This window comes from Podarcis raffonei, chromosome 16 (assembly GCF_027172205.1).
Source record: "Podarcis raffonei isolate rPodRaf1 chromosome 16, rPodRaf1.pri, whole genome shotgun sequence".
NCBI lineage: Eukaryota > Metazoa > Chordata > Lepidosauria > Squamata > Lacertidae > Podarcis > Podarcis raffonei.
This window is the reverse complement of record NC_070617.1, coordinates 39710962-39736043: the sequence shown is the minus strand read 5'-3', so window position 1 is coordinate 39736043 and position 25082 is coordinate 39710962. Positions and strand designations below refer to the sequence as shown.

At 41.2% G+C, this 25082-nt stretch overlaps 1 protein-coding gene across 1 annotated transcript in view; it reads right to left on the bottom strand.

The window, feature by feature from the left end:
- The window catches only part of DNAH10 (dynein axonemal heavy chain 10), a 126866-nt gene that overhangs the window by 57922 nt on the left and 43862 nt on the right, over nucleotides 1-25082 (bottom strand). Inside the window, exons 22-40 of the mRNA XM_053369026.1 lie at nucleotides 24958-25074; nucleotides 24770-24872; nucleotides 20839-21017; nucleotides 15720-15931; nucleotides 14816-14972; nucleotides 14481-14714; nucleotides 13403-13525; nucleotides 12812-13045; nucleotides 11417-11640; nucleotides 9542-9811; nucleotides 9149-9332; nucleotides 7565-7699; nucleotides 6310-6462; nucleotides 5957-6145; nucleotides 5512-5658; nucleotides 2941-3132; nucleotides 2459-2577; nucleotides 1786-1944; nucleotides 221-356 (exon numbers count right to left, since the gene is read on the bottom strand). Of these exons, the coding sequence (XP_053225001.1) occupies nucleotides 221-356; nucleotides 1786-1944; nucleotides 2459-2577; nucleotides 2941-3132; nucleotides 5512-5658; nucleotides 5957-6145; nucleotides 6310-6462; nucleotides 7565-7699; nucleotides 9149-9332; nucleotides 9542-9811; nucleotides 11417-11640; nucleotides 12812-13045; nucleotides 13403-13525; nucleotides 14481-14714; nucleotides 14816-14972; nucleotides 15720-15931; nucleotides 20839-21017; nucleotides 24770-24872; nucleotides 24958-25074 (3267 nt within the window). The remainder of the gene's footprint in view (nucleotides 1-220; nucleotides 357-1785; nucleotides 1945-2458; nucleotides 2578-2940; nucleotides 3133-5511; nucleotides 5659-5956; nucleotides 6146-6309; nucleotides 6463-7564; nucleotides 7700-9148; nucleotides 9333-9541; nucleotides 9812-11416; nucleotides 11641-12811; nucleotides 13046-13402; nucleotides 13526-14480; nucleotides 14715-14815; nucleotides 14973-15719; nucleotides 15932-20838; nucleotides 21018-24769; nucleotides 24873-24957; nucleotides 25075-25082) is intronic.

Here is a 25082-nt window from a genome sequence, read left to right as displayed (position 1 = left end):
TGCCTAGACCCACATGTAACCCACTCTGTGCAATTCAGAAGAAAAGCTGAGTGTAAGAGTAAGAAAACAGTAAAATAAATAAATACGATAAAAATGGAGAAACACCACCACCTCCCAAGACCAAAATGGATGGATAACGGGTCACTTGAGCTGTTATATTTAATGAAATGTCTGGCCATCAGTATCTGTTGTTTCAAAACTTCAGAAGTGACTTCCTTACCTCAAATAAAAGGGCACAATGGGCTTGGAGTCTGATTCGTTCCCCATTTGCCAAAGTCAACAACTTGTTATCATCCATCACAGAATTCATGTTTTCTACCCAGAGGGCATCCACATCTCCATCAAATAAAATGTACCTGTATACAAAGATTAAAGAAAGGCACTTATATAATGACACATCCCCAAAACACTTCTATTCTAATTCATTTTGATCTGTGTACTTTCACTGGATGGCAGGAAGGTTATTGGGAAAATGAGGGAAAATTACAGCAAAACAAATCTGAAACTATTAAGGACCCGCAAGTGTAATGTCTAACCCAGAGGTTTGCAATCCTTTTCCCCTACTAAATAATTCCAGTAATGGAACAATATCCTGTGAAGTCCAACTCCCCCCCCCCCAAGAAGCATTAAACAAAACAAAACAAAACCTGAAAACAAATAATTTAACCAAAATTTCATAGAACCCCTGACGGAAAGCTCACTCAACCCAAAGATTCCAGGGAGCCTTGGTTGAAAAGTACTGGATAGGAAAAATTATGTTTAAAGAGCTGATAATCTTACTGATGGTTGCTAGATTAAATTTAACAAAATACTGGAAAGTATACCAAAAAGCTGATCAATTGCTTTGATGGGAAAATGAGCACATAAAATGAAAACATTGAGAAAAGCAAAAGAGCCAGACAAATTTGGAGAAATATGATATCATATTATTGCATTCACTTCTGACAAGGAAAACAATTTTATTCTACCTCAAACTCATGCTGATTTGTGAATAACTGATTTTGGCTGTGTGGGAAATTGCAGTCAAATATAGCTAGCAAGAATACGGCTTGCATGAAGTAGTTAAGGTAATAGAATTGCATTCCTAGAGTCAGCTAGGCCATGCCCCTCACCTGGAAGGAAGTTAAGCTTCCTCCTTTGTTCATTCTCTTTCACCTTGTGAACTCACCAAGATAGGACATGTCTGAGCTTGCTCTCTACAAGTTGTTTGTGTGCTCAGAAATATGTTTCTGTATTTTGTAAACCAAAATACAGAATACTACCTGCGTTTTTCTTGCAGCTGTATGGAATAATGCATGAATCATATCTTACGAGTTAAGTAAAGTATTCAAACTTATTAATGGTGTGGGAAGCAGTGTTAAGTGACTAGAACAGGATATTTAAAAGGTCTAACAGCCTATATTCCTCACACTTCAGGGTGATGCATGATTCTGTGTTTTAAAACTCTGCTGGGGGCTCTCACTTGCTGGAGAGTATGTTTAGCTCTGCTCTTTTGATATAGGTATCCAGCCAAGTACTTTATTAATGACCCCATGATCCCATGTTATCTCTTTTTCCCCAAAAGCTGATTGTATTGTCTGCATTTCTTTGAATCTGATTCTCTTTAGTTTTCCCTTCTCTGTTGTTGTCCTGATGATAACATTACAATGTGCTCTTGGCCTTGCATTAATTCTCTTGTAATTTATCTATAATCTGTCATTTTTCTCTTATGTTTGTTTGGTTACAAAACTTAATAATGCAGTTTAAACACAAATACAAATATTGGTCTAACCCTTAAGAAATTACCTTCTCTCTTTTTTATCTGTGGGTTTATTGATTTCCCTAAAGATGTTGGACAAAACTCCATCAGTCCAGTCTCGTGTGGTGGGGTCTAGGATTCCGTAAAGCTCAATAACACTCATGGCTTTGGGGTTCAGCGTGTAAAGTTTGGTCACCAGTGACAGCCTAAATGGACATCAGAGGTGCAGTTAAGAAGAAAAACACATTGCAGTAGAACTTGCCAAAGCAACTCCTGTATACAAACACTTCACAATTCGTACCCAATAAAAACATGAGGTGCCCTGCTGAATCAGATCAAAGTAAATCAAAGCTTGATCCTGCTTTCCACAGTGGCTACCAGATATCCCTGGAAAGCTCATAAGCAGAGCTTAAATGCAGTAGCCCTCCTCACTGTTTTCCCTCAGCAACTGACACAATTGGTCAGTTCACGGAAGCCACACTATTGCTTGATGGGGTTGCCAGTTGCGTTATTAGAATGCCCCACAACATCATCCAAGTGACTTGATTATTTCTACTTTCTGTTTGAGTATTTTTATTTATTTACTTGATTTAGGGAGGCGAAGCTGCCTTTCTCACCCCCTGGCTATGCCCATGAAAGTGGAGGAAGCGAGGAAGTGTATTCTCATCCTCTTGCAACAAGTTACCAAGTTATCTACCTGCATTCATAATCTGTACTCACTTTGTCTGAGCCTGGCACAAGGTATTGATAACCACAGACTTGCCGCCTCCTGTCGGCCCAACCACCATTGTAGTATGACGAGTCAACATAGTTTCATACATTTGGACAACTTTATCCACCTGATAAAAAACCATTAAAAGGCCTCATAGAGCATACATCAACTAAACTCACTATTAGCCTTTTTTCTAATAGTATAAATCAACAAAATTCCATTTTAGGGGAATTTAAGCCCAAAGAAATAACCCAAATACCCTGGTTGAAAGTAATAGAAATAAAAGAAAATCCCAAGTCATCATAATCTGAATAGATGATGGAAAGAAGTGTCTTCCACCACTTAATAGAATTATTATTGCTACCTATGAAGTGGATAGAAGACCTTACTGCAGCAGAGCCAGGCTTTAAGGATGCCTTTTATACAGGCTCCCCAAAATGTGGCCTGGCATTTATGATACTTTCCATTTTTCTGTGTTTCTTTTTCATACCTGAATTGGTAGGACAACGTAGCCTCCTTCAGCCAACACTTGCTCAACAGCATCATTAAAATTAGGGTAGCGTACTCGAGGGCAATCAAGTCCAGGAAACAGGTCAGAGATGAGGCCAAGAAAAAGAGGAACATCTTCAAAAACAAATTTGGGGAGATTCATGTCTCGCAGAGCTCTCATCAGGACCACATCCTAGGGCAATGGTGGTTGCAAAAAACAGTTAAGATGTTTAGTGAACAATATAGGTTTTCTTGAGCACCCCCGCCCCCAATTTAGTAGCTCCCTCAAATAGCTGCTGCCTTTCACCACATAACAGTTAAAGGTTTGAGGTTGAAACAAAACAGAAGTACTTTTTTGGAGGGACAGGGGGCGGGTGAATATGGGGGTGCTCCCTGGTCTTGAATGGAGTAACTGTGCCCCTGAAGGACCAGGTGCATAGCCTGGGAATCATTTTGAACTCACAGCTATCCATGGAGACACAGGTCAATTCTGTGTCCAGGGCAGCTGTCTACCAGCCTCATCTGGTACGCAGGCTGAGACCCTACTTCCTGGAGACTGTCTTGCCAGAGGGGTGCATGCTCTAGTTATCTCCCGCTTGGACTACTGCAATGCGCTCTCCATGGGGCTACTTTTGAAGGTGACTCAGAAACTACAACTAATCCAGAATGCGGCAACGAGAAGGGTGACTGGGAGTGGCCGCCAGGACCATATAAAACCAGTCCTAAAGGATCTACACTGGTTCCAGTATGTTTCCTAGCACAATTCAAAGTGTTGGTGCTGACCTTTAAGATCCTAAACGGCATTGGCCCTATATACCTGAAGAAAGATCTCCATCACCATTGTTCAGCCTGGACACTGAGATCCACCTCCAAGGGCCTTCTGGTGGTTCCCTCGCTTTGAGGAGGTTACAGAGAACCAGGCAGAGGGCCTTCCCAATAGTCACACCTGCCCTGTGGAATGTAGGGCAGTACTTCTGTCTTGTCAGGATTCAACCTCAATCTGTTAGCCGCCACACATCCTCCAACCACCCTTACAAAGCCCTATACAGCTTAGGATTCTCCCATGTGTATCATTCCCAGTCTTTCTGCCAAGTATTCACTCTGCAGCAACCTATCAGAGGGCATTCTTGATATATGCACATTGAATGTTGAATGCCCTTCCTTCACACTAGCACTGACTTTGATGGCTTTTCAGTGCCAGTTTAAAACTATTTTATTCATCCAGGCCTCTGGCTGAATTGCTTGATTTGTGGGTTTGTGCCCTTGCCTATCTGGGTTTATTATTATTATTTTATTGCTATATTGTAGCACACATTTGTTTTTATGATAAATTATTGTTTTAATATGTATTATGATTTATTTGAAATTATACCTTTCTCTGGGATGGTATTTCACAAAGTGCATTAGAAATTGCCTAAATAAATAAAAGGCCAACAGTTTGTGGCCAAGCACTTGCACCAGGCTACTTTTGCCGCCCCAGATGCATAATATCCACAGCCAGCGCAGAGGAGACCGAGGAAATGAACACAGGAGATTGGTATTGAGTTGAATTAGGCCACAACTTTATTGATTACAGGTAAGAGTAGGTTTGATTACGGGCATGTATCTGACATCAGGCAGCCTACATGCTGACTGATAGGAACCCAGGGGGTCAGCCCTGTGCTGGGGAGTCACCCCCGACATTTATTGGGTGCCACAATCCCGCACAGGCCCGCCATTGGGAGAGGTGTTTTGGCCCATCAGTCCCTGTGTGGACTTCCGGCAGAGTCAACCTCCTGGACCCCCTTAATGGAGTGTCCACGTGGCTAAAGATCCAGTCCAATGCCCACATGCCCATGCCCCAATTGGCTTGCAGGCAATGCCCACCTCTAGCAGCTATGGTGGCTCATTCAACAGAAGTAATATATTTTGCATTACCTGTGGAAATTTATACTTGATTCTGACCAAAATAAACACCAGGATTATCCCCCAAAAATATATATATCATCGAAAAATATAATATTGGGACACAGCTTGGGTGGGTACACACCATTTTCTCTATATTGTTCACATAGTACATTTGTTGCTGTGACTGAAACGTCTTGCACTCAATTATATGTAACACAGGCCCAGATGAGACAGTTTATTTATGATTTTTTTCTTTAGCGACAGTGACATGAGACATACAGTGGGAGGGGTGTTTCTCTCTCTGAAACATGAAGTACACTCTGAGTATTTACTTTTCTTTCATGTTTGATGCTGTTAAATCGAATAAAGAGGGATGAAGGTTTTATGGTCATATTTGCAGGGGCTGGACAAGATGACATTTGGGGGTCCCTTCCACCTCTACAATTCTATGGTTTTATGATATAGTTGCTAGAGGGCCGTAAAAATTTGTGTCCTGGGCTTTTTAGATTCGTCTACCTATGTACTATCGGGAACCAAAATGGCACATTGGTTGGCAGATGTGAATTTTTTTTCAGCTCTCCCACCCCACTAATAGGGACTAGCCCATAGTCATGGGGTCATGTGAATGAGCCCCCAGATTCTCTATTTTCCAGGATGCCAGGATAATGGATTAGGATATGCTTACCTCATTTAGATCCGGTGAGCCTCTCTTCAATTCCCCTGCCATCACCAGCACTGACTTCAGAGCCCGAAGCCCAAAATCATAGTGATGCTGTTTTGAAAGTTGTTCCCTTGCTAGTTTGTAGAGCACTGTCATCTTCTTGGCCAGGGTCTTGCAGACAAAATGCAGCATGAACATATAAATGTTGGGTTTTTTAAATAAAAAAAGCCCTGAAGCTCCCCATGTGCACTTTATTCATACATGAACATAGCTACATGAGTCACATGTGTGAATGAACCACTATAGGTTCAACACCTTAAGTGAAACTTGCAATATATATATATATATATATATATATATATATATATATATATAATATTCCCAGTTTTGACTAGCCCTCAAAGTGGCTAACATTCACAAAACACTACAGATATGAATGAACCAGCTCTTTGTGAAGGCACTGACCTACCTTTGCCAAAAGAAAACCTTCAGAAAACAGCATGATTTCACAGATTTGTTGGAGATCTGGCACAATTACTACTACAGGTCTGAAAAGAGCCTTAACGGATTCAGGGAGCTCAGTACGGCCTGCGTAGCCAGGATTCATGGTGATGAAAATGCCCATTCGCGGATCCAGAGAAATTTCTTGCCCTTCAAACTGAAACATAAGCCTAATTGAAGTTCAGACAGATACGTAAGAGAAAGAAATGGACCCACTAAAGGATCGTCATTTCCCAAACTTACATGCATGTACATATTAGTGCACCTGAAAACTAATCCAACCCTTTATGCACAAACTCATCTTCCCTGCCTCCTCCTTACCTGAAATGTTTTCAGCTGGTTCATCAGAGCATTTCTGATGGTTTGAATCTGTGAAGAGATGACTGAAAGCACGGAGGCATCAATCCGATTAAATTCATCGAAGCAACCCCACGCGCCACATTGGGCGAGACCGGAGAAAATCTTACCCACTGCCTAGAATGCAAAAGATGAAGTATTAAAACTGAATGGCAGCCATTGGTCATGAAAGTCCCTTCTGGTTCAGAGTGAAAAAGGCATCCAGACTTAAGCTTTCTCTTACTGCTACCCAGGAGAGCCACAGTCACATGATAGATATTTGAGGTCTTAGGCACCCTGAGGAAGTTCCACCCCAGTTCCATCCCATGGCTGAGGCTTCCTTCAGTGCTACCTGCAGAGTGCAGCCAGGGGAAGCATGGCCCTGCACACTTACTCTGAAGTAAGCCCCACTGTTGCATGGGATGGTGCTCCCTCCCTCCTGAGCCCAGCGAGCTCCAGGCAGGTGTGCATGCCTCCAGCCCCAGGTGGAGAAGTTGCAAGAGGGCAGAGGCACAAACAGCTAATTTAAACTGAATTACCAATTAATTGCAAGTTTAATAAATAAAGGGACAAAGAACGGCTTGTCCTGGAGCCTGAGGGATGCTGATCCACTATGTGGTAGCTGAAGGCTGGGTTTGTGCTGCTGGGAAGGAGTTTGTTTATAGGAGCCCTGCACATGGTAAACGGAAGAAGGGGGAAAACATCTCTCAACTCTTTCAAGCCACCCACAAACACTGTCCCAAAGCAGCCGCCACCTCCATGATGGCTTTTGGAGAGGGACTCACCCAGACAAGCAAGGACACAGAGCACACTTTGCCCTTGAGTGGCTGGAGGTGTAAAATGGTTGCTTTGCAGCTGCTAGGCTCAAAGCACTGGTAGCCTAAGCTGGGGAGGACTCTCTTCTCCCTGTGGGCGCTTGGTAGCCGCACTGGGGGGACTTCCCTCTCCCACCCCAAAGATGTTGCTGGTTTTATTTTTCACTGTGGACTCTGTCGACTCTTAGAGTTCATAGAAATAGAAAAGTGACCCTAGAGATATAAAAAGGTAGTCAAGTGATTCTAGAGATAGAAAAGTGTAGAGTCAAAAGCAAGTCAGGACATCCAGGGTGAAGTTAGAAATCCGTGATTGCTCATGTGTTTCCGTGATTGTCCCAGCCAAATCATGGCAGTTGCAGGGAATGGAAGTGGTTTTCTGTCATTAAAAAGAGAGAAGTACAGGAATGCAGAGGGGATATTCCTACCTTGAAATCCATGCCTTCACCACAATTAGTTACTACACAAAGCAAGCCCAACGCTTTGGCAAGATCTTTAGTTGTTTCAGTCTTCCCAGTTCCTGCTGGACCTGCAGGTGCTCCACCCAAATACATGGACAAGGCCTTTGGAGGAAAAGTCACAGAAAAGTGAGGCAAAGAAGGAGAAAATCTACTTTGCCATTGCAATGAGTGCTAGATTCTCCAGTCTCTAGTAATGAATGACTGGAGAAAGACAATAGTCTTTAAGAGAACTGAAAACGAGTTAAAAGGTTTGCACTCTTTATGGTGTGCATGCATAGTTATTTTCCCCTGCAGTAGCCTCAATCAAACAGGTTTGGAAGATTTTGAAAATAACCCAAAAAACTGCAGAACCAGTTTCTCAGAAGTGAAAGTGAGATGAGTGTACACACCATGAGCAACCAACTCCTGTTTCAAATTGCTTTCAGTAGGACTCCTGTTGGCCAACATCAACAGGGTCCTCGGGCCGGTCCCCACACCGCCAACAAGGCCACCACCGCTGCAAGCAGGCAGGGAGCCAGCAGCACCCAAGGCTAAAGTCACAAGGGCTGTGCAGAGCCCCCAACCCACTTCCCCAACAATCTCAGCCCCACCAGGACTGGAATCACCTGGCAGCAATCCAGCAGAGCTCAGAGGTCTGGAAGTCTCCACAGCTGAGCAGACAGAACAGCAGAGCTGCCCCCCCCCCCAGCCTAGCACTCACCAGCCTCCGTTGCCACGGCCACCCCTGCTGCAGCCAGAGAGAGAGGGGGGTAGGAGGAGACCGGGAAAGCCAGGGAGGCCACATAGAAGTTCCCCTATTACCAATCCCATATTCTGAGCTTGAATCATTAGCTAAGGACCAGAATCCTGCATCAATGACACTTCCATCCATGCATGAATAGATCCTTTGTTCAAAGCCAAGACACTAACTGAAGGAAAGTTGTATACCGTATAGGCAGAATATTCTTATTCTTATTATATTCTTATTTATACCCTGTCTTTTTCCCTGACAGGACTCAAGGTGGCTTACAGCTACAATGAAGAAGTGTTAAAAACATAGAAAAAACAATAATTAAAAAACACTTAAACTGGGGGAAGTTTGTTGAATATCTGAAAAGTGTATGTGATGTGCAAACAACGCTAGTGGGGTTTCAAGAAGCACTGTAAAAGTTGAGATGTATTGTTAAAAGAAATAGAAGGGGGAGGGAAGACAAATGGCAATACAAATGAAGGGAATGTGTATTAAAAAGAAAAATATGGATGATTATCTGAGAAGCTGAAGGAAGTCCAAAAAGAGATAATTTGTTAAAATCTGGATAAAACTGTATAATTGTATTGGAAAATTAATAAAAATTTATACAAAAAAAAAGAAGAAATGCACACATTAAGAAATATTAAAAAAAACACTTAAACATTGAAAGAATTAAAACTTTCTCTCTCATCTATTAAAACCATACAAATAATTACAATAAAAACAGCATGGCTTTGAATATACATTCCAAACTTACCTTCCATTGTTTTCAACAGCACTTAAGAACCTAAGCTAAATGAAAAGCCCCTTTATTGGTTTACCTGTGTGAGTGTTAGATATATCCGGTCTGTGAGTGGTGTGATGACCAGTCTCCCATTTAAGCCCATATATTCATAGCCATAAGAAAAGGCACCAGTGCACTGGCGCACATTGAGTTCATCTGGTTCTCGGTCCCAATAAAAACGCAGCTGACTTTCCCACTCAAATTCACGAGCTTCCATGATGCTAGAGAGAGAGAGAGAGAAGTTCCAGGCTTCCGTGAAACATACAACATCAAAAATCAAAAGAGGTCAGCAAACGGTATCAAGAGAAGTTAGAAAAGCAGACAGGATGGAGGAGGAAAATGGGAAATTGAAGCACAGAAGGGACCTCAAGAATGGTTTCATTACTCTTATTAAACAGAGCAATCTTACTAATCTGGACCCTGCAATTACCTGTCTCTTACAAATATATCAACTATATCCCGTGCATGGACATCAATTATGAGAACGGTATTGTATTTTTTCCTGTCATTTTTGCTTAGTGGTTTGGTGATTCGGGTTACTAGCGAGTCAATTTGGAAGTGCATTTTCTTGGCGTAGTTTTTCATTGCCTGTTTTTCTCCCTTCTTCACTTTTCGGAAGACGTCTTCTACTTCCCAGGTCCACCACACCTGATTGGCAGCCAGCACCATCATACCTTGGTACATCAGCATCCAGTCAACTCTAAGGAAAAAGCAGAATCACTTTGCCAGGCGACCAGCAGTAATCAAGTAAAACAAAGATAAAAAGGATGTATCTCAACAAATCATTATAATATTGAAAAGAAGGGTGACTGTACAGCATTCTGGATGCAGCAGGAGAGCTGAGAGGGCAAGGCACCATCCATTAGCCTGGCTGGGCTGCCTTCTAGCTCACCTTCTTTCAGAAATGCCTCAAATAGTAGACATGGTGACTGACTTAAGAACATGGATAACACATCACTTATTGGATACAAAAACTGAATCACAGGGATTCTGGATCGACCCGAGACATCCATGTTGAGGGTTGTGTTCTCTAATTTGACAAAGGTACATCACTTAATCTATATTGGCTATCCTCCCTCTAGTTGCACTTTCAGTTTTCAGCTCAATTAGTAGGATCGCTAACCAAGAGAAATAAAACACCAAGAAGGCAGGGATACAAAGGGGAAGCATACCCAGCATGGAGATGTATACCCAAACCTGAAGCTGTATGTGTGGTGACAGCCCATTCCAATATTAGGGTATAATTGTGAATGTCTCATTATGCCAACCCATTCACAGTAGGTGAGCCAATGCTCCTTTCTCAGGTTGGTATGTGAAACATCTACACTGAGGGATTTGCAAAAACTACATCATATGCTACAGTGAGTATTACAATGTGGAGGGCACATAGGTGGGTAGAATAATGTTCTGTAGGACTCTTCTGTGAAAACCACCACTAAAATATAGAGTTCTAGTTTGTAATGTCTAGTGGACATGTTTGCTGACAACCACAAATGTCAGTAACTAATGCTGGTACTGCCAGAAAAGGTTGCTGAGCTTAAATGTGCAGTACTGTAATGCAAAGAAAGAAGCATAAGGAAATGTTGAGTCTCATCGGCAAGGATTATACAGGCCCTGATCAGTCAGGCTATGGTGGTTACATCCCTAAGGATGTGGAATGCAATGGCACAAATGTTAGATTTGTGTGCAAAACAACATAGCTCTTATGGCAGATGCATAGGTTCCTGTTGATCAAAAGTGCACTGATCTCTGATATGCATCATGCTGTGCTTACAGCAATAAGGAAGAGCAAGGACAACCAGAACCAGAAGGCAGCAGTTCCCAGCCAAGATGGACAAAGATTCTGGATTGTAAAAGCCTAGCATGTTGGTGCAAATGAGATAACAATTTTTATACCAGAATGTTATCTTACATGGATAGAGAATCCCATGTTCATGATTGAGCAGCACAATACTAAATTAAATTGTAGGAATTATGTATACAATATGACATTGTGCAGACTGAACAGCCCATCCTGGCCCTTGAGGTTGCCACAACTTTCCCTGTAGAAGGCATTGTCCAGACATTTTGGATTACAGCTCCCATCATCCATGATCCCTGGCTATGATGAGAATTACAATCCAAAAACATCATGAGGGTGCCAGGTGGAGGAAGCCTGGCATAAAGAGATGCCATGGAAATACTATCTTACACAACACTGTTGTTGTTGTTGTTGTTAATTTATTTATACCCTGCCTTCTTTTCTGACAAGACTCATTCAGCTCACCCTGCTGCCAACCAAATGTGTTGCATTAGATTACCTCACCTGCTTCTGTCCTCACAGTACCGAAAAATGGCTTCTTTAGTAAGAAGTCTGTTGGTCCTCCTCATTTCAACAAGTACAGCAGTCATCCAGTTCTCCACTCTACCTTCAGCTGGGATAGCCTTTCGAAACTCCATCACTTCGCCTTCAGCAGAAATCATAGCAGTAGCTATCTTCATGCCACTGTCATCTTCATGAAACCTCAGAGCGGCTACATTGTCATACATCTGAAACATACCAGGAGGAGATAACACTGAGGCAATGACACTACTCACATAGGAGAATGGCATCACCAGTATGAAATTCAGGTATATTCTTCTGATTAAAGATTTGCTTCAGATTCAAAGATGATTCAAGGCCTTATCCCTGGTTAGTAGATGCAAGTTTATGGCCCTAGAAATACCCATTAAGAAAGTATAGAACTCCCAAATTTACAGAAATACATAAGCCACACTTTAGTAAATAAATATTAGGAACTGGAAGTTGAATTTTACATGTAATTCCACTCTGATATTCAAGGCAGGAGGCCAGGCAGGAAAAGGGTTGAGCCATCCTCTGGTGGAAAACAAGAACAGCAAGTTTGATTCATTCTGAGGATGCCCTCAATGTGCCAGGAGTTTCCTTACTAGAACAAGAAGATGGGTTAGCCTTTCCTGCCTGCTCCTTTGCCCTGTGACCAAGAATAATACTGACAGTTATTAAGTCATCAGATATCTAACCATTTTGGAAATGTGAAATATACCTGTGATCTAGTTCTGTGTCTGGACAAAATATACAGTTAGTTAAAACTCTCTTAAATGAACTAAAGGAAAGCTGGCTCAAACCAAATTCCCATCTAGTTGTACATCCAGGTGCCTACAGTGGCCAATCAACTGCTTTTGTATTTCTGCTTAAAAGCAAAACCAGTATTTAAATTATTTCAATGGTTATAATTTAATAATAATCAGAAGTCCACCAGCAGAACATGAAGGCAACAACCCTCTCCTCCCTTTGCTCCCCAGCAACTCGCACTGAATAGCAAATTGCCTCTGAACATGGTGGTTCTGTCAGCTGTTACAGCTAACAACAATTGATAGGTTTATCCTCTATATATTAGTCTGGTCCCATTTTGAAGCAACCTAGCCAGTGGCCACCACTGCAACTTATGGCAAGGAACTCCATAAATTAACAATATATCATGTGAAAGAGCATTTTATATAAACATCTGAATCTTTGTCAGAAGCAGGACAGGCCTGGAAATTCTGGATAATTTTCCTGCTCCCTTGGATACCAGTGGGAAGCACCCATAATGCCCCTGCCTTCTGCCTCATAATCCAACTGTATACACCACTCACTGCAACAGAAAGGGAGAATGTGAAAGGGCCCTATAATTGTTTCTAGGATCAGCCCATTATCCACCTTGATCATGTGCTCCTGAACACACAGCGGGTCACTGCTGCCCAGAATGCTAAGCAGTTCGTCATCTGATATGAAGAAGAACCTGGGGAAAGCATTTCTCTTGGAATCCAAGTAATCATTCAAGCTCTTCTGACACTTCTCCAAGCCGTCACTTATATTCTGTAGGTCTGAAAGACGATTTGGAGCTTCACAACATCTCTTTATTACTGGGTCTTTGACCGTTTCTGACATTATCTGCAGGTAAGAATAAATAAAGAAGATGAGAAGCTACTGATAGCTAACACCATGGATTACAGGTGTGTTTGTGCATATAAGATGCATTCAAACCACGTATACAGTCCCTGTTCAGGGAAGTTTTTAACATTTAACACTGTATTGTTTTTAATACTTGATTGGGAGCCGCCCAGAGTGGCTGGGGAAACTCAGCCAGATGGGCAGGGTATAAATAGTATAATAATAATAATAATAATAATAATAATAATAATAATAATAATAATAATTATTATTATTATTATTATTATTATTATTATTATTATTATTATTATTTGCTGTACTTCAATGCTCCCATTAACCCACAAGTCAGATACTTGCCCTTTTAAATATCCTGTCAATGTTGTCAAATTTTTTAGCTTCCTCTGGCAGTTGAGATCGTATATCTCCACCAATAAATATACTCTCCAGATACATCCATTTTCGCTGAACTATCATCCAGACCTAGGAAAGTCAAATATTGCTTTTTTAAAAAAGGGGAAATCTCTGTTCACTTGCCTGTGAGTTGGACAGCAGTTGTGGCACAGCAGGGCCCACCACCACCCTCCTCTTTCCTGTGCTAGCCCCCCATGGCTGTTGGGAGACACAGCTGCCTCTCCCATCGGCTGAGGGAATTTCTAATTTGCCTGCCTCAATTTGGCCAATCACAAGCAGGCCAGTGGGGGCTGCCTCGAGGGAGGGGGGCGCAGAGCTGACAGAGACTCATACAGAGTCTTCACCCAGATCCGCTCCCTGGGCGCATAAAGTGGCCAATTGCCTTGCCCGGCACTGCAGTCACCTTCCAGATGTCCCTCCCTCCCTTGTTTTGGTATTTGCTTGACCTTGCTATGGATTACTTCAGTTGCCATATTGGGGGCCAGAGAGGAATTTTGCCCTTGGCTAATTGGGCCTATCTGGGTTTTTTTGCCTTCCTCATAGCAAGCATCACAACTTTGGCAGTTATGGCATTGGATATGATCCTTTCTTCTTGCCAGAGGGGGAAACGCAGGCGGCATCCCTACCATTCCATGGCAGTGGGATATCACATTAAAAGGATCCTGAGGGAGGTACTTCTGTCTTTCTGAGCAGGTGGGGGCTGAGGGCCACAGCAATCCCCAGTGTGGCAAACCTGTCAGGTCTTTGATGTATGTCATGGGACATCCTTTACCAGGTTTGGCCACCACCCCCAGATTTCTCCAGCAGGTGGGCTAGACGTAGCAGATGTGCCCCATGCTATGCCAAACACTTACATTTGTAATCAATAAAGTTGTGGCCTAATTTGAACCCCAGATGCTTGTCCGAGTCCTTCTGTATTTGTTACTTAAGATAAAGGGGCAGTGGGTTTCATTGCCCGGCACACGATAACAGGTAAAGAGACTACAAAACCACTCATGAAGTAGACTCTGTTTTACTTCCCTACCTCAATCACTTCACCAATCAAGGAGAGAGTTTTTTCCCAGCTGTGAACCAGAGACAGGAAAGGTCCTACAAATCTGCTCCCCGAAATACTCTGGAGGTTGACTGCATTGTCATCCAGGATCTGAATTATGTCATCTACAGCTCCCAAAATGAAGCCCCGTTCCTGAGTGCCTTTGAAGTACCTTTGCACAGTAAATTTCATGTGCTCCCAGGTTTCTACTATTTCCTTTACACCCTATGAGAAGACAAAAAAATAAATTCAAAGTTTCTAACCGTTTGCTGTAGATATTGCTGTAAGAGCCCTAAAGAAAGAGGAATAGCAAAGGGGAACTTTACCTTCTCAATGCCAAGTTCCTTCACAGCAGAACTAACTATCTCATTGATAACATCAATGTGTTTGTGCAGCTCCATGGCAAACATATTCTCCAGAGTGAATGTTTCTGTTGCCATATCGAAAAATGTATTTGTTCGACGCATCAGTTCTTTCCAGTGCCTGAAAAGTGTTAACAAATCAACAGTAAGGTGCTTTGGTTCAAGATATGTTGCTTTAGGAGAAAACTGCACATTACACCCTGGGGAGCACCTGGTCCCATACCCATACTTGCCACTGCGATGCAAATGCAAGGGTGGTGTGTACATTTGGAGGCTCCCCCCTCCAAAAAGTGTCCATATACTGCCATAGCTTGGTCGTCAAATGCCTTGGTACATGGACGTTTTGGCTCCCAAATGCTGCAAACCGAAAAGTGAGTGTTCCGTTTTTTGGAAGCCAAATGTCCAACACAGCTTCCATGGCTTCCAATTGAGTGCAAAAAGCTCCTGCTGCCAATCAGAAGTACGCCTTCGTTTTTGAACCGCTCTGGGAGTTGAACAGACTCCCAGAACGGATTAAGTTCAACAACCAAGGGACCACTGTAGAGGACATTTAAAACAACAAGGAATTTTATTACAAAAGAAGAGAACTAAAGTGGAATGATATCAGAGTTGTGGTATTCATTAAGTCTCAGTAGCTGCTTAGCATGGGAATTTTGCAGCGAGGATATTTCTATGCCCACATGAATTTCTAATATCATCAAATGCATTGGCCAGAACAGCAGAGACAAAATTAGAAAAACTTGCCTGTTTTGACAGCTTTGCCCACCACAGAGTAAGAAACAGGCGTGAAATATATCAGGTGTAGATTCAAATCACTGAAATGTTTGGCTTTAACATGCAACCGTATATGAATGAATTGAAATCAAACCTCTCTCTCAATGCTTCATTTTTCAAATCCAGCAGCAGAGGAATTGAGTCCTTAAATGCCTTCATCTTCATTTCCAGATGATAGGCGACAGGCACACTTCGGACATGTTTTGGCAATTTGCGAAGGTTTTTTAGATACCCTTCAATACCATCCTGCAGCACCTGCACATTGAGGTTCACCCACAGAGTCTGAGACCATTCTTCTTTAGCAGCCTGGAAACAGGAAATAACTTCTAAGAAACATATTGTTATAGATGTGGGTAAAATTAATAAATGCTAGGATTTTGGTTATTTGTGGTATGAAGGGAGAAATATAAGCTGCAAAGGAATTATTGGGTAGCCTGGCCAAGCTAGGGCAGTTAAGGGAACATCAGAGAGCCACTGAGGGTTGTTAACAAGAAAAGATAAATTCTTGCCCCAGGTGTGACCACAGACTAGGGATCTGGAAGGTTGCCAAGGTAACTGCTCTGGGGGAGGGCAAGGGGTTTCTGGGAAGGAGGAAGAGGAGGAAGGGCTGAGATCAATCTTATGCTGCTGCCTCTTTGAATGACTATGCTGTAAGATCTGGACCCCCTCCATGCAGACTGAAGGTGTAAATAGGTGAATAAACCATATTTCTTAAAGCACGACAGTTTCCAAAGGGACACAGACACTTTGTGTTTGCCTGTAGCCCCATGAACTCTTGCCACTGCTTGGCAGAGAGAGGGGCAGGTACCAGGCTTTTGTAACAGTATCTTGCTGGTTAGACAGAGATTTTTATTTTATTTTATTTTTATGAAGAAAAGATTAAGAATGCCAGGCCTAGGCTAAGTAGATATTTAAAGCAAATGTTCCCTTATTCACCTCAACAAGGAATTTATAAGAGACACATGGATGATAATAATAATTCCCTTGGTAAATTCTAATTAGCTGAGGGGGGAAATCTGTCAAGCCAAAAAGTGAAAAGGGAGAAATATTGCAAACACATTTGTTGCTCTTGATGGTGTAAATTCACAACAGTTTTACATCATTAATTATTATTATTTAACTAACTATCAAGTCTGATGGCCAGAGAAATGGTGGAGACTTCTAGTCCTTTCCTCCTCCTCTGCCAGTTCTTGAATCCATAAAAAGAAAAATAGGTGGGGCAGGTCTATTTTTCAAAAACTAGACATAACTTCCAGGCACTGAGAAGGAAGTAGAGGTCTGGCTAAGTCATAACAAACTCAGTCTAAGAAACCTATATCAGGCTAGGAATGAGCTGCCTGCCTGCCTGTTCCCACTTCGTTTCCTTTCCCCTTCTGCAATCCACCTCAATTCAATACAGTGGTACCTCGGGTTACAAACTCTTCAGGTTACTGACTCTATTAACCTGGAAGTAGTACCTCAGGTTGAGAACGGAAATTGTGTGGTGGCGGCAGTGGGAGGCCCCATTAGTTAAAGTAGTACCTCAGGTTAAGAACGGTTTCAGGTTAAGAACAGATCTCCAGAATGAATTAAGTTCTTAACCAGAGATATCACTGTATGTCAAATGTTTCCTGTGACATCTGAAATGGAACACTGGCGTTGCCATGGTCCTACAAACCAGAGTATAAAACCAGAATCAAACCAGTTTGATGTCCTGGTTAGCATGGATTGCTCAAACTAATTTCCTGGTTCTATTGAAAATTGTACTTTAAGAAACCTTGGAAGTTTTGAATTAAGGAACACAATATAAGGGAGAAGAGGGGAGGAATTGCATGGCCACATGGCTCATTCACATGGTTTAATGCAGGCATAGGCAAATTCCGGCCCTCCAGATGTTTGGTACTACAATTCCCATCATCCCTGACCACTGGTCCTGTTAGCTAGGGATGATGGGAATTGTGGTCCCAAACATCTGGAGGGCCGGAGTTTGCCTATGCCTGGTTTAATGGATCAAAAAAATTAGATCTGAACCAATTTATAGAAGGTGTACACCCTTCTCTCTCTTAAAAACAAATCCTTGTACAGACAGCAGAGACAAATGTGCAAATGGGATGGGACAGAATTATGAATGAAGTAGAGGAACATACATGTAATTGATGCATGACCATGCATGCGCACATCGTGGCAACCTAGTAGTAGCGGAAAAAGGGGGCAAGGTGGGGCAGTGCCGTAACAGGGTGGAGCAGGTTTATGTGCACTCCACCATCCTGCTTGATGACCTGGAACGCTGCCTGTACATGAGAGATTGATAAACCAGAAACAGACTGATACATCTATCTCTAGAGAGAAGTCTAGATGTTGTGTATACTAGCTGTCACCAACTAGCCTCCAAGTCCACCCACTGTTTCTCCTGAACTTTCCCTCTGGAGAGAAAAACCTGGAACCTGGATTATATTACCAACTGTCAAAGGACAGAAGTGACTACCGTGCGCACACCAAGAGTTTAAATTGTTATAAGTTGCTTTGGAAGCCAATCTCTGATGAACTGAGGGATTCAAATGTAATAAAATAAATACCTGCAGCTACATATAATGCAAAACTTGTTCAAAATACAGTGTAGACACACCCTTAAAAGGTACTGCTCTCCCCTACCAGTCTAGAAAGCACTCTTATTTTTAAAGCTTAATGTACAGATAGTAGATAATTCCATTTGACTTTCTCTACCCAATGGACCAAGCCTCTGCTTACAGATGGTTGGACCAAAATAGGCCATACACTGCAATTTTGTGCAGGTGTGCCATCTATGCGGGGACATGGGGGCCAGCCCCCCATACTTTCAAGAAGGGGGCCAAAATTTTATTGCAATCCTCAAAAGGACGCACCAGGACCCCAAGCTGCCAATTTGGGGGTTCGTCTTATAAGCCCAGTCACCTGATACACTGGGCAGCTACGCGCTAGGAGGAAGCCGCCCAGCGAAGCCGACTTAGCATCGCTGGGCAGCTTCCTCCTGGTGCGGAGCCCGCCGCCCGCTGCTCCTGCTTCCGAAGCAGCAGTGGGCGGGCTCTGCACCAAGAGAAAGCCACCCGGCACAGAGCGGAGTCCGCCGCCCAATGCTGCTGCTGCGGCAGCTTCTGAAGCAGCAGTGGGCGGGCTCCATACCCGGTGTATAAGACGACCCCCAACTTTTTAACCTCTTTTCCGGGGTTAAAAAGTAATCTTATACACCGGAATCTACGGTACACACACACACACACACACACACACACACACACTTATTTAAAACAAACCCACTGACTTCCGGGTTAGCGCCATCGGCTAATGGCGGATTCCCTCCGAGCTCCGGAGGGAATCGGCTCCGTAGGAGTTGGGTCTTGCCGCCGCGGCGACGCGGGGACCCTCAGAAATCACAGGCGGTGAAGCCTGTGAACTTGGTGACTCGGCAGGCACCATTTGCGCCCCCCGACCCGCAAAGGAGCCTTTTTAAAGGCTACGGAACGGGGGACGGGTGAGTGGCGCGGTGCTGAGAGTCGACTGCTTCTCCTGCGGAGTGAAGCCGCATGCCATGGTCGGAGAGCACTGACTTCTTCTTGTGAACAATTGGACTTTAAAAGCAACAACCCGTGAGTAGTACGGAAATTGGATTTATAAAGAAAAAAAATTTTTTTTAATTAGGCACGATCGGGGAAGGCGCAAACAGGAAGTCCGTCTCCCCGTCTTGTAAATAATCTTAAGCAAGGATCAGCTAACTAAGGTCGAGAGAATTTTTTCTTGTTTATTGGATAAAAGACATTAATTTCACGATTTGGCAGTATAAGTAATTTTACTGGAGGGTAAGAGCCAATTTTGGGAGCTGAAGTGCCACCCCCCCGGACCCGGGAGTGATCCGCGAGAGAGCCTGTGGAAGAGGTATTGAAGAGTTTGACAGCTGTCAAATTAGCTGTCAAAGCTGAAAAAGAGAACTTTGTTTCTGTTGTCTCTGCTGGTTATATTTGTTACAATTTGGTTACAAATTGTTGAAAACAAGGAAGAACTGATACAAACTAACTTGACTTTTGGATTTGAACTGGAAGGAATATTAAGTAACCAAAATCCCTCTAGAGGGGGTTTTGGGACATTACAAGAATGGCTGAAGGAGGGAAAATACAAGCTAAACTGGACAGAGTTTTAGTTCTCTTGGGAAAGTTACAAGGCCAAATTGATGTTTTGGCTACAAATGTTGCAACTCTGGGCTTAACAGTAAATAAACTCATTGAATTTGATAAGGACTTGACTCAGGAAGTCTATGCAGCTGGACAAGAAGAGAAACTTGAGAGATTTGAGAGTGTGGAGAAAGAGATATATGTTGTTCCTGAGGAAAAGGAAGGAGGAGCTGTAATGCTCCAGATGACAAAGGAGAGCCAGAGGCCTGACATGATGGTTAAAAAGGAAAATAAGAACTTGATGTTGAAAATCTGGTTTGAATTGGAGATTGAAGAATGGAGAGATCTCCTTATGTGGAGATCTGAAGATCCAAGGATTACAAATCTGATTAAGGTGGAAGTTGGAGCTTTGGGGACATTTGGACTTGAAAGGAGTAAGAAACAAGATTCGGGCTCCACTTTTAAGTATGGAGGTCTGGCTGGAAGAAACATGGATCCCATTTGGCTAGAGCTTCTCCGAGATCTGGTGTTTAATATTAAGGACTATCAAAAAAACCGGCAGAGAGGAATTGAGAGAGAATTAAGAGCCTCGGACGTGAGATCTCCAGGCTGATAGTAGACCAAGACTGATGGACATTTGTTGGGGATTGAAACCGGGAAAGGGGGGGTGGAGTTTGGGGATCCAAAGGGTGCATAATTACAATCTGTTTTTGCTTTTACTCTGTTTTGCTATTTGTATGAAAATTGGGGAAGTCGTAGAAGGGAATTTGGGTCGACTTTAGAAACAAGTTTTAAGAATGAGAATTGATGTATAAATATTGATGTTTATAAGGTAAAATTGGCTTTTTAAAAATGAACTAAATAGAAAAAGGTTAAAAATTGGGGATTAGAACTTGTTGAACTAACAATTTGAATTGGAATATAAGAAGGGGAGGTGTGGGGAAGTCAGGGAAATATGTTATAGAAAAATAAGGATTGTAAACTTTATGTGTTTTTAACTTTTTTTGTTTTTTCTTTTTTGATTTTTTAATGTATTAAAGTGGAAAATTTCAATAAATATCTTTTAAAAAAACAAAAAAAAACAAACCCACTTACTCGCTGCAACTTGTAAATATCATAGATCTGCCTCAGGCCCTTCATCTCCTTCTGGATTTTCATTAAATCAGGGTACATTGTGATTGGAAGGTCAAATAGTTTTTCAGCATTTGCCAGTTCCTGACGATTTTTCTCATGCTTCTCCAGTTCTTTTTCAAAAACTACCATCAGCTCTAATCCTGCAGATGGCAATAGAGAATATATGGCATCAAGGGATGAGTAGTAGTCACCATATGTAGCACTCTTGGCTATAGACATCCCCATAGGTGAAATCTCTACAAGATCTGATCCACAACAGAAGCTCAGGTCAGATCTAACTGTGCTTTTTGCTTCTTGTACAAAACACATTCTGGCCCAGAACACTTTCCCAGAAATCTACCAGCAGATTCTCAATGAAAAGATCAGTAACGGGAAACAAGTTTCCCTATGAGAAAGTTTGGTCCCCATTACTGTCGTTCTCTTCCAATGGACAGATGCAAGCAAGCTCTGGATGTTTTCTTCTACAGTGCCCTCTAAGTTCACCTGAGGCCATAGTGAGTCCCAACAGAGACTTAGGATAATTTTTATTCAGTTCACACTTAAAGACATACTTACCTAATGCACACTTTCCAAAAGGAATATGCAAACCGAAACTCACATTTTCCTTGAAACTCACATTTTCAGAATTTTGCAATGCACTTTTCCACATGGGTAATATGTACAAATTTAGCATAACATGTGCTTAAGCATATATATATATATATATATATATATATATATATATATATATATATATATATATATATATATTAGTTAAAATAACATTCAAGAATGCATTATACTAGCTGAAATTGATTGCAAAAATGCTTATATTAGCAAAAATTATTCTCAAATAAATGTACTAGGACAAAATTGCACTAAAATGTTGATAAATTTTAAGGAAGATAATTTTAACTAAAATTTGCAAATTGCTGTGGAAATGTCAGGAACTGAATTTAAGACTGGAAAAATAGAAACTGAAATTGACAGATTCACCCATCCCTAGTTTCAACCAGACAGAACAGAGCTTTCCAGATCTCTATCATTGTCACCAGTCCATTCAGGATTAACATTTTATCTTTTGGTATTTTAGATATTCCACTATCCTCTAGATATTTTTGCATTTTATCTGTAATGCCCTGTTTAGCTCAATATAATTATGTATAGAAACTCATAAATTGATCTCTTATTTCTTTAGGGTTTTCCACAAATCTACCTTCCTATATTAATTTTATTTATACAGGATTTTTCTTCTCTTTCCTTTATTTGCCATGCTAATAATTTTCCTGGTTTGTTAGCTTTTTCAAATTGTTTCTGTTTTAAATATTTAATTTTCCACTCTACTTCTTGATTTATTATAATTGAAAACTGTTTAAAATATTTTAGTATCCCATTTCACTATCTCTTTTCAAGGAGAATTAATTATTTTTCTTTTCTTTTTATTTCTTGTTGTAAAATTTCCTGCTTTTTCAAATCTCTTCTTTTTTTGGTATGTACCTTACTGAATTAAAAAAAAACCTTCCATGTTCACATTACTCGCATCCCATACTACCTTTAGAATTGTCTCCTGATTCAAACTAATTTCAAAATAATCCTTTTATTTCCCCCCTTTTCTAATACTCCTTGGTCATTTAATAAATTCTCATTTAATCTCCATCTCATTGGGAAATTTTGCCCTGTTCTTAATTCCACAATGATAGAGTTGTGATCTGATAATGTCCAAGGTAGAATTTCTACCTTCTTTACCTTTATATACAAATCTTTAGAAAGCCATACAGCATTTATTTTGCTTGCAGAGTTATTCACACTCAAATAAAATGTGAATTGTCTGTGCAGTAAGTGTTTTTCTCTCCACATATCAATTAGACTTAAATTGTCTGTCATTTGAAAAAAAAGGCCTTGGGTAGCTTCCCTTCTTTTGTATCACTTTTTCTTATATTTCTAATCCATTCCAGGGAAGCTACTCCCATCAGGATTATCTTTTCATTCATATATTCAAACAGAATTTCTTCAAGTGTCTTATAAAAGTCATTTTTTTCTCCTTTGGTGCATATACACCTCTTAACATTTTTTTCTCCTTGTGATGCTATCTGAATTATCAGTATTCTTCCTTGCTTGTCTTTAAATAATTGCTTTGGATTCAGTTAAGGTTTTATATATATTACAACGCCTCTCTTTTTTGTTACATGAGAGGCTACAAAGTCCTTTCCCAATCTTTTATTAATCAAACTTCTATGTTTCTTCACAATGTGTGTTTCCTGGAAACAAATTACATCCAATTTTACTTTTTTATCACATTCAATCTTATTCCTTTTAGTTTTATTATTAAGCATTTACATTCCAAGTTAACATTTTCAACGTCATCTTGTTCTTTATTTATCTCTCATCTCAACCTCTGTTGGTTATTCTTCTTCTTCCTATCTGGCTTCCAAAGCAAACATTCTTTCTCCTGCTTATTCTTTTCCATATTTTCTTCAAAATTTGTCTGCTTCAGTAGGGTCCTGATACCTTTGTTTTCTTCCTTTATATGTAAAAGATATCCCTTCAGGATATTCTCAACAAAAAGGGGTTTTGTTGTATCTCAATGCACCAGTCAAATATTTATAATTTACTCTTTTCTTTAACAATTGCCGGGATTTCTTTCAGAATTACAGTGGTACCTCTGGTTATGTACTTAATTCGTTCCGGAGGTCCGTTCTTAACCTGAAACTGTTCTTAACCTGAAGCACCACTTTAGCTAATGGGGGCCCCCGCTGCTGCTGCGCGATTTCTGTTCTCATCCTGAAACAAAGTTCTTAACCCGAGGTAATATTTCTGGGTTAGCAGAGTCTGTAACCTGAAGCATCTGTAACCTGAAGTGTATCCCGAGGTACCACTGAATTATTTTTTGCTCATTGATCTGGAATTTTTTCTAGTGGTGCATCTGTATTACTCTGTCCTTAATTCTCTTTGAATTAAAAAACGCCAAGCGGTCACCCAGCAGTTTTTCCCCTTTAGCATATCTAGATTTATGTGGGAAATTTTGTTCACTGCTGTGCTAATAATTTCTTCTTCCAGTTCAATCAGGTTAGCAAATTCTTCCATTATTTTTTCACTTAGTTCCACCGTTACATCCTCTGGATTTTGGTCTTGGAAGAATGCTTCTATAACTTTGATTCCTAAACAAGACAGAGATCCTAAGCAGTTAAAAAATTATCGACCTATATTTTTGTTGAATAACAATTATAAACCTTTTGCACATATATTAACAAATAGGTTGAAAATGGTATTAAAAGAGGTAATCCATTATGATCAGGCCAGATTTTTTTCCAAGAAGACAGATGAAGGACAATATTAGAAATATAATTGATATATTAGAATACAGTAGAATATTTACAAGTGAGAAATTAAAAACAAGCGGCTTTAATGATTTTAGACGTAGAGAAAGCATTTGAAAACACATAAGAAAGCACAGAGCACCTTGCCCTCCCCCTTCCTTTCTCAGCTGTTGTAGAGATTTTCAAGAAAAACATTCAAATACCTTCAGTCTTTTTGGCAGCTGACTGATTGCAGCCTATTAGCATATGTCAGTCCAGGAGTGCCTCTTGATTAAAGCCAATTATCCAGAAACCCTCCACAAATCATGCAGAGGCTCATCCATGGCAGGGACACACTCACAGGTCACTCCAATTCTGCCTTTCAAGTTGGCAGACACAGGATTACGTGGCACTGCAGGATACAGTCAACCCCCCCCAGGCTTGGCCCCCAGAGAGATACGAAGAACAACCACCATTGATTTGTAAGCGTGGCCAGAAACCTGTGGTGTTTATATTCTCGTATAAGAAGGTCTGAAGAATTCTGGGCCACTGCAACATTATCCATTGTTTATTCCAGCTGCCTAATAAGAGGAGTACTAACCCACACACATTCTTACCTCTGTCAAGATTCTCACCAACAGAACCTGGTCCTTCAGTGATAAACCTGTGGTAAAAATCATCAATTTCCTTACTGTAGTTTGCAATCTGCTCCCTTGTGATCTAGAGGGAATATGAACCAAATTAGTTTAGCTCCTCTTCCAAATGCATTCATCCAATTCTACAATATACGTTAAAGGAACAGTACCTCAGTAAATGTCTTTTTGATGCTTCCAAGGCTGTGATCAACTGCTGCTGCATCATTAAAAAGTGTATCCCACATTAGCTTCATCTTTTCCACCAACTGCTGTTCTTCTTCTGTTGTCTAAAGCA